The sequence below is a fragment of the Solanum pennellii genome, chromosome 10 (genome assembly GCF_001406875.1).
Source record: "Solanum pennellii chromosome 10, SPENNV200".
In the NCBI taxonomy this organism is placed as follows: Eukaryota; Viridiplantae; Streptophyta; class Magnoliopsida; order Solanales; family Solanaceae; genus Solanum; species Solanum pennellii.
The window spans coordinates 76,256,159-76,272,519 of record NC_028646.1 but is presented as its reverse complement, the minus strand read 5'-3'; the positions used below and the strand labels follow the sequence as shown (position 1 = coordinate 76,272,519).

Here is a 16,361-nt window from a genome sequence, read left to right as displayed (position 1 = left end):
TTTCTCTCTCATTAAATCTGTATATTTAAAGATCAGTTTTTTCTCTGATCTTCTTTTTAACTTTTCGCTGAAGATCTCACCATAATTTTTTTTTTTTTAAAATGTCATCTATTTCTTCAAATCCGAAAACTGTAGAAGAGATCTTCAAAGATTATAGCTCTCGTCGTTCTGGAATAGTTCGAGCTTTAACACATGGTACTTCGTTTACTTTTTTTTTTTTTTTGGGAATTTGTCTAAAAATTGATTTTGATTTGTTTCAGATGTGGATGAATTCTATAATTTATGCGATCCAGGTAATTTGAAGTTTGTTTATGTTTAGATTGGTTGATTTGCTGGTTGAGTTTTGAATTGCTTGAGTTTTTTTTTGGTTTATTGAGTAGATTTGTGTTTGCTTTAGTTAGTATTGGAATGAAATGGAGTTGGGTAAAGTGGAATGAAACAGGAGATTAGTAGAATCAGCTCCAATTAATTTGGAATTGAGGGATATTTGATTGTTTTTTCCGCATTTTTCAGTTTACGCCTGTGTGTTTTTTTTCGTTTGAACTGAATTTTCAGATTGGATTTGTTGTTGGATTTGGGTTAAAGTTAAATTAACTGTGGATGAACTACTACTGTTGAAATGAAAATGACAAGAAATTGGTTTGCTTGGAAAATATTAGAAATGCTAACATTAGTATTTTGATAGTTGATAAATTTGGTGTTTCCAACTTCGAAACTCAGAAAATAATGGGCTTACTTTGCTACAAAATGTAACAAAAATTGGATTTTAAAAGGCTTTACTTGGCCTGTGCCCTGTGGCTTATTTAGATTTTGTAAATTTAGAAAAAAATACTTTTGTGTCCTGAGTTTTTTGATTGATTGTTGTGTGATTTTTTTAATTACGTGGGTGTAGAGAAAGAAAATTTGTGCCTATATGGACATCCGAATGAGACCTGGGAAGTTAACCTTCCTGCTGAAGAAGTCCCACCTGAGCTACCAGAGCCAGCACTAGGGATAAATTTTGCGAGGGATGGGATGAATCGGAGAGATTGGCTTTCATTGGTTGCTGTGCACAGTGATTGTTGGTTGCTTTCTGTGGCGTTCTTTTTTGGAACTCGTCTTAACCAAAATGAAAGGTACTCTTATTGTTGGTTGGAATTAGGATATATTGTTCTACACAGAAATGCAAAATGATTTTTGAAATGCAGGCACACTCCACTGTTTCTCTTTGTCTAGCTGCAATCTACCTGATCTCTCTCTTTACTGTAGTACAAACTACAGTAATATTTTGTTGATTCTTAAAAGAGGAAATAGGTTGCTTTTTCTGTATGGTTTATCTCTCTGTGACTCCCGAATGTTTCCTGCTTTTCCTTGGTTGTCTCATGCTAAGAAATTTGATAGTTCTTTTATCAAATATGTAAGTAAAGTTGCTAAATGGATAAAATTGAATGTTTTAGTGGTTAAAGGAACTGACTTTAGCAGGGTGTATGTCCCAAAATCCTGCTCTAAGATTTGTTTTTGGTGCTGCGTGTCTTTGGAGAATTCATTAATAATCAACTATGCCTTAATCCCAAACAAGTTGGTCTAGCAATTTGAATCCTCTTTATATTTCGTTCTATTTGAGCTTATTTTGTTTCAACAGTGGTGAGTAGTATGTATTTTAATCCTTAGGGTTCTCTAAATCTCACACTTACCTCAAATTGTTCACTGCCCAGCCCTAGTAAAAGTTATGTAGGCTCTCCTTAGACATATGTAGCTTTCTTCAGATATCCTAAATCAGAGAACTCTAAGCAAGACTTGGTGCAAGGAATCTATGGCATTTGCTTTATGCACGAATAAGTAACATGAGTGTGCAGGATAGGATAGCAACATTTTCAGTGTTGATGTGGCTAGCAACATAAAACGAATTGGCCGAGTTGAAGTTAGAAATTCCCTATTGTTTATTTAGGGCTTCTACTAGGCACGAAGTTGATGATCAAAGGACTTGGCAAGGAGTTTTAGATAAATGTGCTAAGAAGCTAGCCCCCAGAAAAACAGTGTCTATCCTTTCTAGGAAGGCTCACTTTAATCAATACTGTATTGGATAGAATTCCTACATCTTTGATGTCACTATTTCCCATTCCTAGCTGTGTTGAGAAGGCCATGAGAAGTCAGTTTCGTTGGGAAGGAAATTTTGAATGGAAAATGTATCATTTTGTAAAGTAGCAGAAAGTTTTCAAGGACAAGAAAAGTGATGGTTTGGGAGTTAAAAATCTAAAACTTCATAACAAGAGTTTGTTATTCAAATGCTTGTGGAGGTATAATGAAAATGGAGCTGAAATGAGGAAGCAACTTATCGATGGTATATGGTAGAGAAGTATGTTGGACACCCTGAGCAGTGTCCATGCCTTCAAAAACTGGATTATCAGAGAACATAATTTGATTATGGCGTAAATTTTTGAAATTCTTTTATGAAGGTTGGAAATTGGTGTTTGAATCAAATTCTTAACATATTTTTGTTTGGAGATGATAAACAAATGAAAGAATTTCCTACATTGTGTAGTTTAAGAAGGAATAAACAGTTTAGACTAGCAAGTGTGTGTAGAGTGGCATACATAGGAATAATTGAGATCCAGTTTCAGGACAAACTTTCATGATTCGAAGTTCTCGAAATTGGTCAATTTCTACATTAGGTGGCTTTAATCGTTGGTGCTAGTAAGTTGAATTCTCAGGTTGGGAAGATAGTTGTTATAGTCTATTGCTAAAGAAATTATGTTACTGGGATTTAATTTGACCATCAAAGATGTAATGGAAATCTCAAGCACCCTCTGAAGTAGCTTGTTTTTGTTGGATTACAGCTAGAAATGCATGTTTAACTCAAGGTATGTTGAAGATAGGGGAATTCCTTTGTGCAATAGATGCTTCTTCCATGAAAATTCTCAGTATTCTGCAGAAAATTTGCTTTTGCATTGCAGTCGTACAAAACATTTATGGGATCTATTCATGAATATGAGTGGTGAAAGACCTATTTTTGTTGGTAGAATAAAAAATCAGGAATAATCCATTTTTTTGTTACTTTTGGACCATTTGGTTGGAAATAAGTACGAGACGTTTTGAGAATCAGAAGAATCATTTAGCTATTGTAGAATATAGATGTCTTCAAAATCCATACTTTTGGCATAGGGGAAATATTGGGCTTAGTTCAGTACACAGATTTTATAGAAGTTTTAGGATTGTAACAGATATAGCTTACTGTAGTTTGTATGCTTTCACTACCTCCTTTTGTACTACTGTAGCAAAATTTACATTTCCGTACTTAAAAAAATAAATAGAAATCTATCCATGAGTCCCACTGTCTGTTAAGAACAAACCTTTACCCCTTAACATTTTGCTGTATGTTTTATTTTTTGTGATTACCATCTCATTGTTCAGTAATTTTATCTGTGCTTTAGAGTCACTGGAGATTGTTGTAAGTTCTTTTGTTCATACATCAACTATCTTTATGGAGATAGTTTTCTTTTGTGGGCATGTTATGTGTGCTACTGCTTCTTATTGTATTTGCTTTCTCTATGGCTACTCTACTATGGGCTTCTGTCGTGACCATGAAAAGGGATGATTTCTGAAATGATGGCCATGTTATTTGAAATTTTATATTTTTCCTGTAGATGGGGGACATGAAATGAGAGACATTTCTCATAATGCAGCTTTAAACGTGCAAATTTGTCCTCCTTTGTCTTGTCTAGTTCGTCCCTGCTAGAGTCTGTAGCTCCATAGGCTTGTATTAGCTGATGCATTACATTAATTTTAGATTTAGAAAAATATAGTGATGTTAGAATTTTCTATATTCGATCTATGTGCTTCAATAAATAGCATAAAACTTTAGATTTAGAAAAATATAGTGATGTTAGAATTTTCTATATTCGATTTATGTGCTTCAATAGATACATAAAATATTCTTATGAATTCTGTCATGATTAGGATCTCCATAATTACGTAACTTTCCTTATCTCATGTAGTACCTTAGTTCCTAGTAGCCTAAAATGGAGCCCTCCTGTATATTGTCTATCAAGAATTCAAGACAACTTCTCTTTTTTTATCCCCTGTTTTTCACATCATGTAAGAGGTTCTACGCTCTTACTAGAGACCCAAGTAGCTACATCCAAGTGTCCAAACCCAAGTGGAAATGCACCATCGCCGAGAGTAAGTTGAGTTATGGAAATCCTCTGAGAGAAGGAACACTTTTCTAAGCGAAGAAAACAGTGTGGTCTAGTGGTCAATAAATTGGGTGCAAATATAGAAGGGGCAGTATTGTTATATATTTGGAAAAAAAAATAGACCTAAATAGCTTGCCCCTACTGGTGGGCAGTCTTATGCCATCTACCCAGCCAAAAAGTTTCCTCAACTCTATTTTACGTTTCTTTTCTTTTCCTGGTGATCATCTCCTGATCCCGGCATGACTGGTTCTTCAAACTACTTTTCCAGCGTTGTTCCATCTTTCTCTAGCAAAACATTTTCTGGAATTACTTCTTCGTTTCTTTCTTCTTAGTGATATTATAGTCTGGTTTAATGGGTTATATGCCTTTTCTCTGAACATTAAGGTCGTATTCCTTTCTTTTACTCAATGGCTTTAAGTTTGATAATGAGATCCTCTTCTAAACCTTGAATTTCTGATCTTTGTTCCGTATATGCAAATTACCATCAACAAAAACATGTGAAGAATTCCAGCATCACTTCTATTTACAGTAATTTGTTCACTATTCTGGTAATACTATGTTATTGTCCGACTACCAAATTTTTTGATATTATTGCAGTGATGTTATTCTGAAGATGATATGATTTAAGAATAATTTTTTCGGGCATATTCAACTTGGTATATATCTCAGTTTCATTTTGCAAATTCAAGTTGCTTAGCTACTCTAAGTTTAAAGGGCATGTAAAAGTCAAGAAAATTGATTTAGTTATATCTTAGAATATTCTGGATACATTCTCTGTGTTTAGCTTAATAGTATCGTATATTCTGCCTAAACTTTGTGGTCTTAAACACGCCATATCATTTGTGTGGCCATAAGTCATTTGAAAGCACGTATAAGGGATTACCGGCTCTGCTAAGTGGTAACACAATGTACAGAGTCTGACGGTCTTACACATGCCATTACATTTGTGAGTCTATAATAGATTATCATTAAGAATTACAGTGGGAAGTTTGAGTTGAATTGTTTCCAAATTTAGAAAGAGGTTGTTTTAGTTATAGATTAAAAGGAAATAGGGTAATATAATCTGGAGTAGAGGGAGCAACTTTTTTACATGTGGCCTTTCTATGCATCTTTTTCTGCAGCCAATTCAAGACAACTTGTCTCTTCTGCTTTATTTTTGTAGGTTGGCTACTTTCGGGCTAAAAATCCAGTTGTCTTAGTTTTTATGTTTACTCAATGAGTGTTCGGATTAGTATCTATTACGAATTTTATCACCTAGTTTCTGCTATTCGACAAAAGGAATGTGCTTTATCAATCCTTAAGAACTAAAAAGGAATTATTCTGGTTTGCAATTTTCGCTTCTTGTGTAGGAAGCGTCTATTCAGCATGATCAATGAACTTCCAACAGCTTTTGAAATTGTGGCTGAAAGAAAGCATGTAAAAGAGAAGCCCACTGCTGATAGTGGAAGCAAATCTCGTGGTAGTACGAAGGTATTACTTTCTCTCTGTTATTCCTGCATTATTAGTGCCTCTTGTATTAATATGCTTACTGTAAAATCTTCAGATTATTAATGCTTGCGATTATTAAACTCTAAATATAGTTTCTCTTTCAGTATGTGGTGATTTAACATTTGTGTATTCTTCCTCCCCGGGCACTAAAACTCTTGCTCTTACGTTCTGTAGAAATCTAGTGACAGTCAGGCCAAAAGCACACCAAAGCTTGCAGATGAAAGTTACCCGGAGGAAGAAGAACATGGTGAGACACTATGCGGCAGCTGTGGTGGGAATTATAGTGCTGATGAATTCTGGATCGGCTGCGACATCTGTGAGAGGTGGTTCCATGGAAAGTGTGTTAAGATAACACCTGCTAAAGCTGAGAGCATAAAGCAATATAAATGCCCGTCGTGCAGCTTGAAGCGTAGCAGAGTACAGTAGCTAATTCATGAGAGCCGTAAGTGCTGTTGCTCTGACCATTAACAGAATAGTATAGCAATCTTACATTTGTGATTGATATTCTATTTGTGATGTTTCCTTACATGACTCTTGGGAAGGAAATGTAATTTTACTTTCTTCTGTTAATCCATGTTTGGATGTTATTAGCCCCATATATAGAAAAACTTTTCAAGTTATTGTAAAGGTTCCTATATGGTTTTGTATTTGAATAAACTAATTGATGTTTTTAGATTTTTGAAATGGTGTGTCAGCTAAATGCTTTTGAGATCTAACTTGTAGCCAGCCTGGTGTATGGGAAGAGCTCAGAGGCTATGCAAGCATGGTTCAATGGCCCTTGATTTGGATGGGACATTACACTGCTGTTTTGTGCTAGGAGGATAGAATTGCAGGATCACCTGTCCAAGATAATGAGTCTCTGAAACAGGCAAACGTTTCGAATCCTCTCAAGATAATGTGTCTCTCAAACGGGTAAACGTTTTGAATCCTCTCAAGATAATGTGTCTCTCAAACGGGTAAACGTTCTAAGACCTCTCAAGATAATGTGTCTCTCAAATGGGCAAACGTTTTGAATCCTCTATAGTTAATATGTCTCCCAAACTGGCAAACCTTATAGTTTGTCTGCTTAGGATTAAAAAGATTCTAAAAAAAATAAAATTAGTGTTTCTTTTAGATTTCAAACATTGCATTAATCAATCTCCGTATTGAAACAAAACAACACTGTTTCAATATGATTATATCAACTTATCTAATTATTGAGCTAAATTTTATCATTCTAATAACTCTATAGTATATAATATTATGTTCTTTTAATTGAAACTTTGCATTGTTAATATTCTTGCTTCATAAATCATAATCTATAAATATCAGAGTCTTTCCTCGAAAAGAAATTGTTAAAACTAATCTGTTATATAATTGATAATTAATGGTTTCATATCTAAAAAAAAAACTTAAAAAGTAAAATTTAAAATAAATATATATCTTACATTTTTTTGAATAGAGACTCAGCATTTCACGTTTCACCTCATGTGAGTTTCCATAGAATACAAATCGAATCACAACACTATAGCAAATGGCTTTGTGTTAAAGTCAAAACATATTTTTATATGCATGTATATATAATAACATATTAAGAAAAAGAAAGTGTTAGTTGTAAAAAAGTCGATACAATTTAATCCATTTGACTATAAGTAAAAAATATTACAAACATATTTATATCTAATCAGATAAATAAGTTTAATCAATAAAAATATTTAAAAAAATATATATTTCTTCATATTAAACTGAATTAAGCACATGGTAAATGGTTGGATGTTGAATTGCCCATGTGTTTGGTTTAGACAAAAGAGGCTAAAATTAATTTTTTTAATTAAAATGAAATTGGCCAAAAGTGAATAAGACATTTGTTATCATATCAACCTGGCAGCTTATATATATATATATATGTAGTACACCTAATTTTCAACCACAGGTATAATAAAATTTGATATAATTAGTTTTATGTTTTTCTTTAGTTTGACTTTGCAACTTATATATTCACCCAACAATAATTCTTCACTATTGAAACATATTTTTAAAAAAATTATAAATAATAAAAGAAATATTACTATTTTATCATTTTAAATTTTAACTATTTAAGAAATGTGTTAAACAAAGATAAAAATATGTAAAAAAATAAATTATTTTTTAATTTTTTAAACTGAATAAATATTATTAGACAACTATTTTTAGTATAGTAAGTAATAATCTAACATACAAACTACATTACTTCAACTCAAACTCGTAGATGTTGATATGCTACTAGTGAGTACTGTCGCTACATGTCTTCAACATTATAATATATTTTCTTGCTTGGAAAATAATTGGATCTTATCCTAAGGTGATAATGATCACGTGGTTCAAACTAGAATTTCTTATTATATATATATATGTGTTGAGTTGAGTGTAATAAACGCATAGTTATAATGTATTATACAAATGAGAGAGATTGACCAAAAAAGATTCACTTTCTAACATTTAAATGGCGTAAATTTTGATTAATATCTTAGATAATAAATTTTTCTTATGTTAATACGAAAGAAATTGTAATTTATTAAATTTATGATAAACTTTTTAAATGCTTAAATTTCGTCAATATAATCATGTATTTTAAAAAAAAATTAATAGTATTGGATATTCCCACCTTCTATAACCTAAGTTACATTATAACAAGAACATATAACAGAATTAGCTACGAATTTATAGGCAATTCCTTGCTAATCCATCGCTAAAAGACACTTAGCTAATTAAATTTTCTTATAAATTTATCGCTAACCCATGTTAAAGAGGATTAGAATGAGATTTTATAGTTTAGCTATATACAAGATTTTGCCCATTGCTAAGTCCACATTTTCTAAGTAATCCCTCTTTTGAGTCACCATTTGAAGTTGAGTTCAGCGCCTAGATGTAATGATATATTTACATAGAATTAAAGCATGACACAATAAGTCATATATTTGTAAACTAAATGTTAAAAAAATGTCATTTTTTAGACTGACTTTAAAGAAAAAATTATCACATAAATTGAAACAGAGAATATAAAAAACTAATATTTCACTATTTCAAAGGGAAAATATAAATATATATATTGAAGTTCCTTTATAAAGAAGCTGAATTTAGCAAAAACACAATAGACATGACATGATGGAAATATCAAATCAAAATTATGCAATACTTAAACGGGCCTATAGCTAGAAATTAAAAAAAGAATGTAATTATTTATCTTGGTGATTTTAGTGATTCAACTTGAGATTTTCCACAAGGACCCTTTGTTCTAATAAAAGCTCGATACTCGTTGAACGTCATCGGTAAATATAACGCCGGCCGCTCCTCCGTCACGAGTTCATCTGCAGGTTTAATGAGAATGTCACCTCCTGGATTGTAGAAGAACGCTAAAGAAACACGTTCTTTAGCAGAATTAACGATCACACGATGCTCTATGCTCTTGTATATTGCGTTGCTTAATACCTGTAAAATGTACAACATAAAATGTGAACAAAAAAAAAAGTAACTTGAGTATAAACCGGGACCTAAATCATCACTCTACTATCTTCATACTCGTTTCGTGAAACACCCAATATTATCATGAAAGGGTACGCTACACTAGAAAATGAGTAATATTTTTTTTTCTACCTAGCTATATAGATATATATATATAATTACCTGAATTTGATCTCCTATGTTGACAATAAAGGCATTAGGAACCGGTTTAACCGTTATCCAGTCATCACCACGACGGACTTGGAGGCCGGGGACGTCGGTGTCGGGGAGGAGAAGGGTCATGCCACCAGGATCAGAGTGGGGAGAGAGTCCAAGTGTTAGGTCAGGTTGGGGACATTTAGGGTAAAAATTAACCCTTAAACATGCACCTCTTTCATTGTCTCCACCAAATTTTGTGTGTAGATAATCTTCATTTAATCCAAGGTTTATCGATAAGATTTTCGTTAATCTTTCACATAATTTCATTACTTCTTCTCCATATTCACCAATTATATGCCTGAGATGTCATAAAAATAACAAAAAGTGATTCAAAAAAAGAAGATAGATGTTAGAACTTATTATAACTCTATTATAGTACACAAAATGTATGAGTTTAAATATTGATACTAAAAAACTTTTATATCGATCATTGGATCACTGAATTTTTTTTTATAATGTGACATGTAATCTATGAAACAAGTATAATAAAGATTATTTTTCATCATGAATTCAGTGAAAATTTTGTACTATAAAATATAATATTTCAATTCATTTTCGTTCAATCATTTCAGTGAAAAATTATCATTCATGAATTATTGAAAAACTTCATAATTTTTTCCGTATGAAAACGTTACATTTATATTACAGTAAATTAAATCCGATGTACAATAGCACGTTCGTCACGGAAGAATTATACTATTGGAAAACGTGAGGAAAGATGGAATGTCGACTAAGATTTATTGCTAATCATGTTGATGTGTCTATTAAATTGTTTTAAACTTGTAGTATTAATTGTCATGAGATATAAAGCTATAAAATTATTTCATTAGCGATAAAATAATAAATTTTGAGGTATAACTATTTTAAAATATATCAGTAAAAGTGTTTTATTTTTGTCTTATTAATTTTTCTTGGATCTATGAGATCAATAATGGAACTAAAATTTTTAATAAGAGGTTCAAAATTTGAAGAACTAATACACAAACTAATCGAAGGGGATTCAGTATCTACTATATAGAAATAAAAAATAAGTTTAACAAGGTATAAATAGTACTCCTCCCGTTTAAAAAATAATGATCTTCTTTCATTTTTAGTCTGTTTAAAAAATAATGATCTCTTTTTTTTTGTAACAACTTTCCATGTGACATGTTTAAGGCCACAAGATTAAAGGGCAATTTTATACATTTGATATAACTTTAATTTAGGACCACAGGATCAAAAGTCTTCTTTATTTTTTTAAACTCCGTGTCAAGTCAAACTAGATCATTCTTTGTGAAACGGATGATGGAGTAATATTTTCTGCCGAAGGGGGTTCAGATGAACCCTTAACAGAAGGTAGGCTCCGCCCCTGTATGAGATCACACACTTCAACATGATATCAAAGCTAACATATAGGTCCCATGTCCGAGTCTCCCCACCGTCAATTTATGTAAAACTAAATAAAATCACGCTATAATCAAAATAATCACACAATTCAAACACGTTAAAATCGAAAAAAATAATAATAATAACAATACAAAAGTTCACCTGCATGAAATAGGAAGACTAGGCCATTTATTCTCATCCTTCAACTTCTCAGGAAGATAATGAAGGAAGAAATAATCACACCAATCCAATTTAGCACCTTTCACGACACCAAGTCTACTTCCATAACCCTCATAAGTAATGGGCGAATTCGCAAACTTCTGCTTCTCATCTAGCGGGAGATGAAAGAACTCCCGCCAGACACTACGTGCGTTAGCCATAAGTTCATGGCTAACGCCGTGGTTCACCACTTGGAAGAAACCCCATTCGCGACAAGCCTTGGAAATGAGTTCCATTGTCTCATCGCGAATGGATTCATCCGATGAATTCAAGTTTTCAAGGTCAATTAATGGAATATTATCAACATGTGATGATGACGACAACGTTGTTATCGAACTTGGCCTCTCCGATGGGAGCTTCACAAAATTTTCGGGAATTTTTTTAATTCCACTTTCGGATAGTTCATGAACTCGAATAATCGGTTCGGGCCAACTTTGTAATCGGCTCATGATTATTACTAAGTTGTAGTGATTGATCGAATCGTTTGTTCAGTACTGCTAACTATTTATAGTACTAATTTTGTCGGTTATGGAAAAGGTGAGATAATGATTAGAAGAAGCAAAATTGGCGTTAGCTAGTTGAGAAACGTGAATTTCATGGGATGTTTGGGGTTTAGTGCTATATTCAGTTGTAGTTTATTTGTTGTGTACTACTACTACATGAGGAATCTTATTGTATATAGTTTAGGTTGTCCTTTTATTTGTCGATTGGAAGTTAAAGAAGTATGGGTCTAGATTAAGACTAGACAAGACGAATATTTAGAAAGTTTAAAATAAAAAACTATAGGTTATAATGAACATGTTGTTTGGCATTGTACTGTTGAAAAACTAGGACTGAAAAGTGATTTCCTTTTTTATTATAAGAGTATATGATACGATAAATGATATATTATACACCACTTGTATCAAATTATCGATTTTAAGACTAATTTATATTGCATTGTGTGGAGAGTAGACTGCCACTGCTAAAGAACAAATACAAGAAAGAAATATAGTATTAAAGAATTGTGACTTATTAGGAGTTTGATTATCTTAAATATACTATGTCCTTAGTCGTATTCTATATGAGTTAATTTGATTCGTTAAAAGATAAGATTAAAAATATATGATTTAAAATAAATAATATATTATTTTTATGACCGACTAAAAAAAATACGTATGAGAGAAAATAAAAGGAGTTAAATTACGGCTCCGTGATGGTCTTTACTTCTTCTTCTTTCTTATTTTGTCACTCACACACGTGCTTATTGGAATGGTAGCTATGTCGACGCATGAGTGGGTGAACACATAGAGGCTATAAATTATGGTGGGTTTGGTATGAAAGTTATTTTATTTTTCTAGATTGATTTAAATATTTGAAAAATATTTTTTAAATAGATATGAAAATTATATTTCCATTGCACTTCCAAACCTAATGTGAGACTCAACTTTCAATCATGACTCATGATAGAAGTAGTCTCGATCCATTAATCTGATTCTGAGATCCGATCCTGACTCCAATTTTGGAACTAACCCTTAACTTGATTTTTGAGTCAACCTTAACCGACCCAAACCCAAGTGATCTTGACCTCGACAGAAGATCGACTCCATGACCCTACTCGATACTTGACTCCTGATACCCCAACCAACTCGACCCAACTCAGACGGTTAATGTTGTATTGAGATTAGGTATCTTAACTCAGTTTGGAATTAGATTCGAGGTTAGGTCATGAGTAAGTGTCGGGTCCTGGGTCGTGGTTGGGACAATTATTGGGTCTCGGGTTCAAGTTAGGTCAGTGTTGGGTTGAGGATAAAACTCTGAATCAGGATCGAGGTCGAGATCAATATTGAAGGTCGAGTCCCGAGTCGAGGTAGATCGCGAGTCGTGTCTCACATCGATATCGTAGTTGTGGTTAGGATATATAGAGGACTGATTATGTGTTAAAGAGTGTGAGCTCAGGTTTGGTATCCTATTATTTGCCTAAATCATACTTAAACGTTGTAAGAAAAATATTTTTTTTTAGTGACCAAATACTAGAAAATATGTAAAAGAAAAAGAACTCACTTACTCTCCAAACCTTTTTGGCGAAAAATATTTTCTGTGAAAACTATTTTCCATCGTATCAAACACACCCAATGTGAAATATTATAGCCTACTTATATTGATATTAAGAAATAGAAAGACAAAAGAGGGTTGCATAATTTCGGTAGAAAACTAATAAATTTTGTTCAATCCAATTTTCAAAATTAGAATTGCAAGTGTAAGCTTCTTTCGCATTATTACCAAGAACGAGGAGTAACAATTGTATTTTTCCATGTCGACACCACGATTTTATCATTTTATTTATATGCATTTTGTTTAGAAATATATTTAATAAATTCTCACTTCTATAAAGTCATTTAAAATGTTCTTTTTTAAAATAAAAAAAAAAGTCATTTTAAGTGTATTTTCTTTTTGATTTCTTACTGAGAGTAATATTTGGATGGATTAAATATGTTAAATCGTGGATAAATGGTTTACCTCTTCCAATATTTGCTTGGGCGTCCATATTCAATTTGAATTTAGGAGCTATATATTATATCTTATATGTTTCATTATAGTTGTTACATATTATTTTATGGAAAAATTACATAAATTAATACATTTTAAAAAATAATTACTGATTTTAGCGATACTTTTTGTTTATTACCATTTATAGCAATATTTTGTTAAATCTGTAATATGTATTAAAAGTGAATTATGTATGCAATATATATGAATTATAATTTTTTTTTTGAAACATATCATGTTTGTTTGGTAAAAAATTGTCACATTGTATTATAAGTGTATTAAAATGTGTGATAAATGTATTATTCATCAATAAAATTTGTATTATATGTGAATAATAAATTATTTTTTGTAATATGTATTAAACTTGTATTATAAATGAATTAAAAGTGATCAAGTGAAATAAAAATATTATTGCTATAAATGGTAAATATTTTTTTAATATAGTATATTTATGTAAGTTTCCCTTATTTTATTATGTACCGTTTTATGTTATTTGTATAAGTACAATATTTTAATAGATTTTATATAATATTTTGTTATTACATAATGTCACGAATTAATTTAAAAAATAAATCTACAATAAAAGTATTATACGTGGTAGAGCTATTATATATAAAGTTATATTATATAAATCTCATAGTGTTAATTAAGCATTCCCTACTCTTTCTCAAATTACAAAAATTGCTTAAAATTTAAGAGTTTCAGATACATCACTAAACATATCAATACATCGAGTCTCAGTTATGAATAATCATTGAACGTCCGATGCATTGCGTCTTTATACAATATCTTTGTTGATACAAAACACACCTGTCTCAATACATCGCCCAACATTTCAATACATCTCATCTTGATACATTACCTAATTTGTTGACAAGACACATACATTGCTCCCGTACATCGCATAATAGTGATTATTAAAAATAGAAGAGAGTAAGAATTTTTATAATTTATTAAATAATAATAAAATTTAAAAATATAATAAAATAATTTGTGTATCTAAATAATTTTTCCTATATAAAATGACAGAGTGAGTATTAAAATAGAATCATTAAATAATGAAGGAATCACAATAAAATAAAAAAATAATAACATGATAATGATTATTACCTAAAATGAGACTTTTCATCATCGTTACATAACAAAATTTGACAATACTCCAATATGATAAGACATAAATAATAATTAAAAGATATATTATATTTAAATTAAAAAAAATATATTATATTTAAATTATCTACACAATAGGATCTAAATGGAAAGAGAAGAAGTGGCCCAAAATAGAGTTCACATGCAGTATAATGATACAACGTATTATGACAGAAACTTTAGAGACGGAAACAAATTTCCGTTTGAAAGCAGAAATTATCGTCGCCATTGTCTTGTCTTGTCCTATAAACAATGTTTGACCCACATACATAACAATATTCCTCCCTGCAATATTTTTATTTATTTATTTTAATTATATATATATATATATAAGCATGTGATCTATTATTTCATATCTTTATTGTTATCAATTAGATATTATCATTAAATTTAATGCCACTAGATTTTAACAACATAGGGCTAAAATATTATTATACCTATTAATTGTTGATAAAAATATATATGTAATAAATAATTATATGTTATGCTTTTTGATCTTCATAACTATCTACCGACTTATATATATATATATATATATATATATATATATAAAAGGTTAAATCTATCGGTGATCCTTTAAAGTTGACATTAATTTTTATTTAAATATCTTAATTAAGTTTTGTTCATTTTAGACACCTCATGTCATGCCCCGCTATGTTATATTGATACTTTTTACTGAATTCTCAAAGTGCGTATGTTGCACTAATTTTAAGCGCGTGAATAATATTTTTTTATGAAAAAAAATATTTTTTTTTTCACTTCATCTTCTTTTCTCTTTTTTTCTTCACCTTTCACCATCATTATGTATTGATTTTGAGTAAATCATACACTCATAGAAAAAGATTAAAAAAGAATTATAAACTGATTAAAATAACTTACAAAACCTATTTTTTTTTAAAAAAAATCAGATTTAAAAATTAACGTCACTACCTCACCGAAAAAGATGGAGCTCCACCATTTTTGTTACTATCTTTGTCCCTCTTTTCCACTAAAACATATTTTATTTAGAATTAGAATTATAAGTGATAAATATGGACGTCATTGGAAAAAAATTGGATCTAAATCTCCTCAATTTTTTCCGACGAAACTTTAATTTTCAATGAAAAAACTTAGATATGATTCATTGAAATGACTTGCTAGAAAATGAAGTATTTTTTTATTAAAATATTTTAAAATATAAGTTTAAATGATTTTTTTTCTTATAATTATTTTTATTTTTGTAATCAAATTGACACATACTTTTTCATAATTTACCGTCATGCCATGTCATCGGCTAATGAATTACATACATTTTTAATTTTTGCTGATTATTAAAGAAATCTCAAAATGATACAATAAAATATATTATAAAATGCCTAAAATAAACACAATTTTATTTAAGTGTGCCAACTTTAAAGATCAGCAATGGATTTGGTCTATATATAAATATGATAAACTTGAATGGTGCAAGCAGCATGACAATATATAAGTTCATATAATCTTGAGCCGCAAAAATCAAGCTGAGGTATTTATACATCATTATTATTAATTATATTATATTATTATTATTAGATTTAGAAAAGGATAGACATTTCCTTATACATAATTCCTACTTTTACAAGGTGGAAAATGAACCTTACAAAAGAACAATATGTTGGAAAATAAAATATATATGTGGGGATAAAGACATGGAAGTTTGAAAAAGAAGAACAGAAAAAAAAGGGATGAAGAAAATGTAGGAAGAAGATACACAAGAGGATAAAGATTAGGGCAACTAAAGAA

At 30.7% G+C, this 16,361-nt stretch overlaps 2 protein-coding genes across 3 annotated transcripts; one reads left to right on the top strand and one right to left on the bottom strand.

The window, feature by feature from the left end:
- Positions 1–6,333, top strand: LOC107002785 (PHD finger protein ALFIN-LIKE 2-like). 2 transcript variants are annotated; one of them, XM_015200951.2, is made up of 5 exons: positions 3–195; positions 261–293; positions 893–1,115; positions 5,522–5,642; positions 5,835–6,333. In XM_015200951.2, exons 1-5 carry the CDS (start codon positions 102–104, stop codon positions 6,084–6,086), a joined length of 723 nt encoding a protein of 240 aa, XP_015056437.1. In that variant the 5' UTR covers positions 3–101; the 3' UTR covers positions 6,087–6,333. The 2 variants fall into 2 exon arrangements, with proteins under 2 accessions (XP_015056438.1, XP_015056437.1); XM_015200952.2 differs by lacking the exon at positions 261–293 and having other exon boundaries at positions 1–195.
- Positions 6,334–8,721: 2,388 nt separating this feature from the next.
- LOC107001897 (probable 2-oxoglutarate-dependent dioxygenase At5g05600) lies at positions 8,722–11,513 on the bottom strand. The gene is made up of 3 exons (XM_015199850.2): positions 10,866–11,513; positions 9,303–9,636; positions 8,722–9,107 (listed from the first exon to the last, which is right to left on the bottom strand). The coding sequence occupies exons 1-3, from the start codon at positions 11,369–11,371 to the stop codon at positions 8,859–8,861; spliced, it is 1,089 nt and encodes a 362-aa protein (XP_015055336.1). The 5' UTR covers positions 11,372–11,513; the 3' UTR covers positions 8,722–8,858.
- Positions 11,514–16,361: the final 4,848 nt, after the last annotated feature.

Coding starts and splice junctions, on each gene's coding strand:
- LOC107002785 (XM_015200951.2), top strand. CDS start 102: ATGTCATCTATTTCTTCAAATCCGAAAACTGTAGAAGAGATCTTCAAA. Junction 294..892: donor CTATAATTTATGCGATCCAG/GTAATTTGAAGT, acceptor ACGTGGGTGTAG/AGAAAGAAAATTTGTGCCTA. Junction 5,643..5,834: donor AATCTCGTGGTAGTACGAAG/GTATTACTTTCT, acceptor TACGTTCTGTAG/AAATCTAGTGACAGTCAGGC.
- LOC107001897 (XM_015199850.2), bottom strand. CDS start 11,371: ATGAGCCGATTACAAAGTTGGCCCGAACCGATTATTCGAGTTCATGAA. Junction 9,637..10,865: donor AGTCTTCCTATTTCATGCAG/GTGAACTTTTGT, acceptor ATGACATCTCAG/GCATATAATTGGTGAATATG. Junction 9,108..9,302: donor ACATAGGAGATCAAATTCAG/GTAATTATATAT, acceptor TACATTTTACAG/GTATTAAGCAACGCAATATA.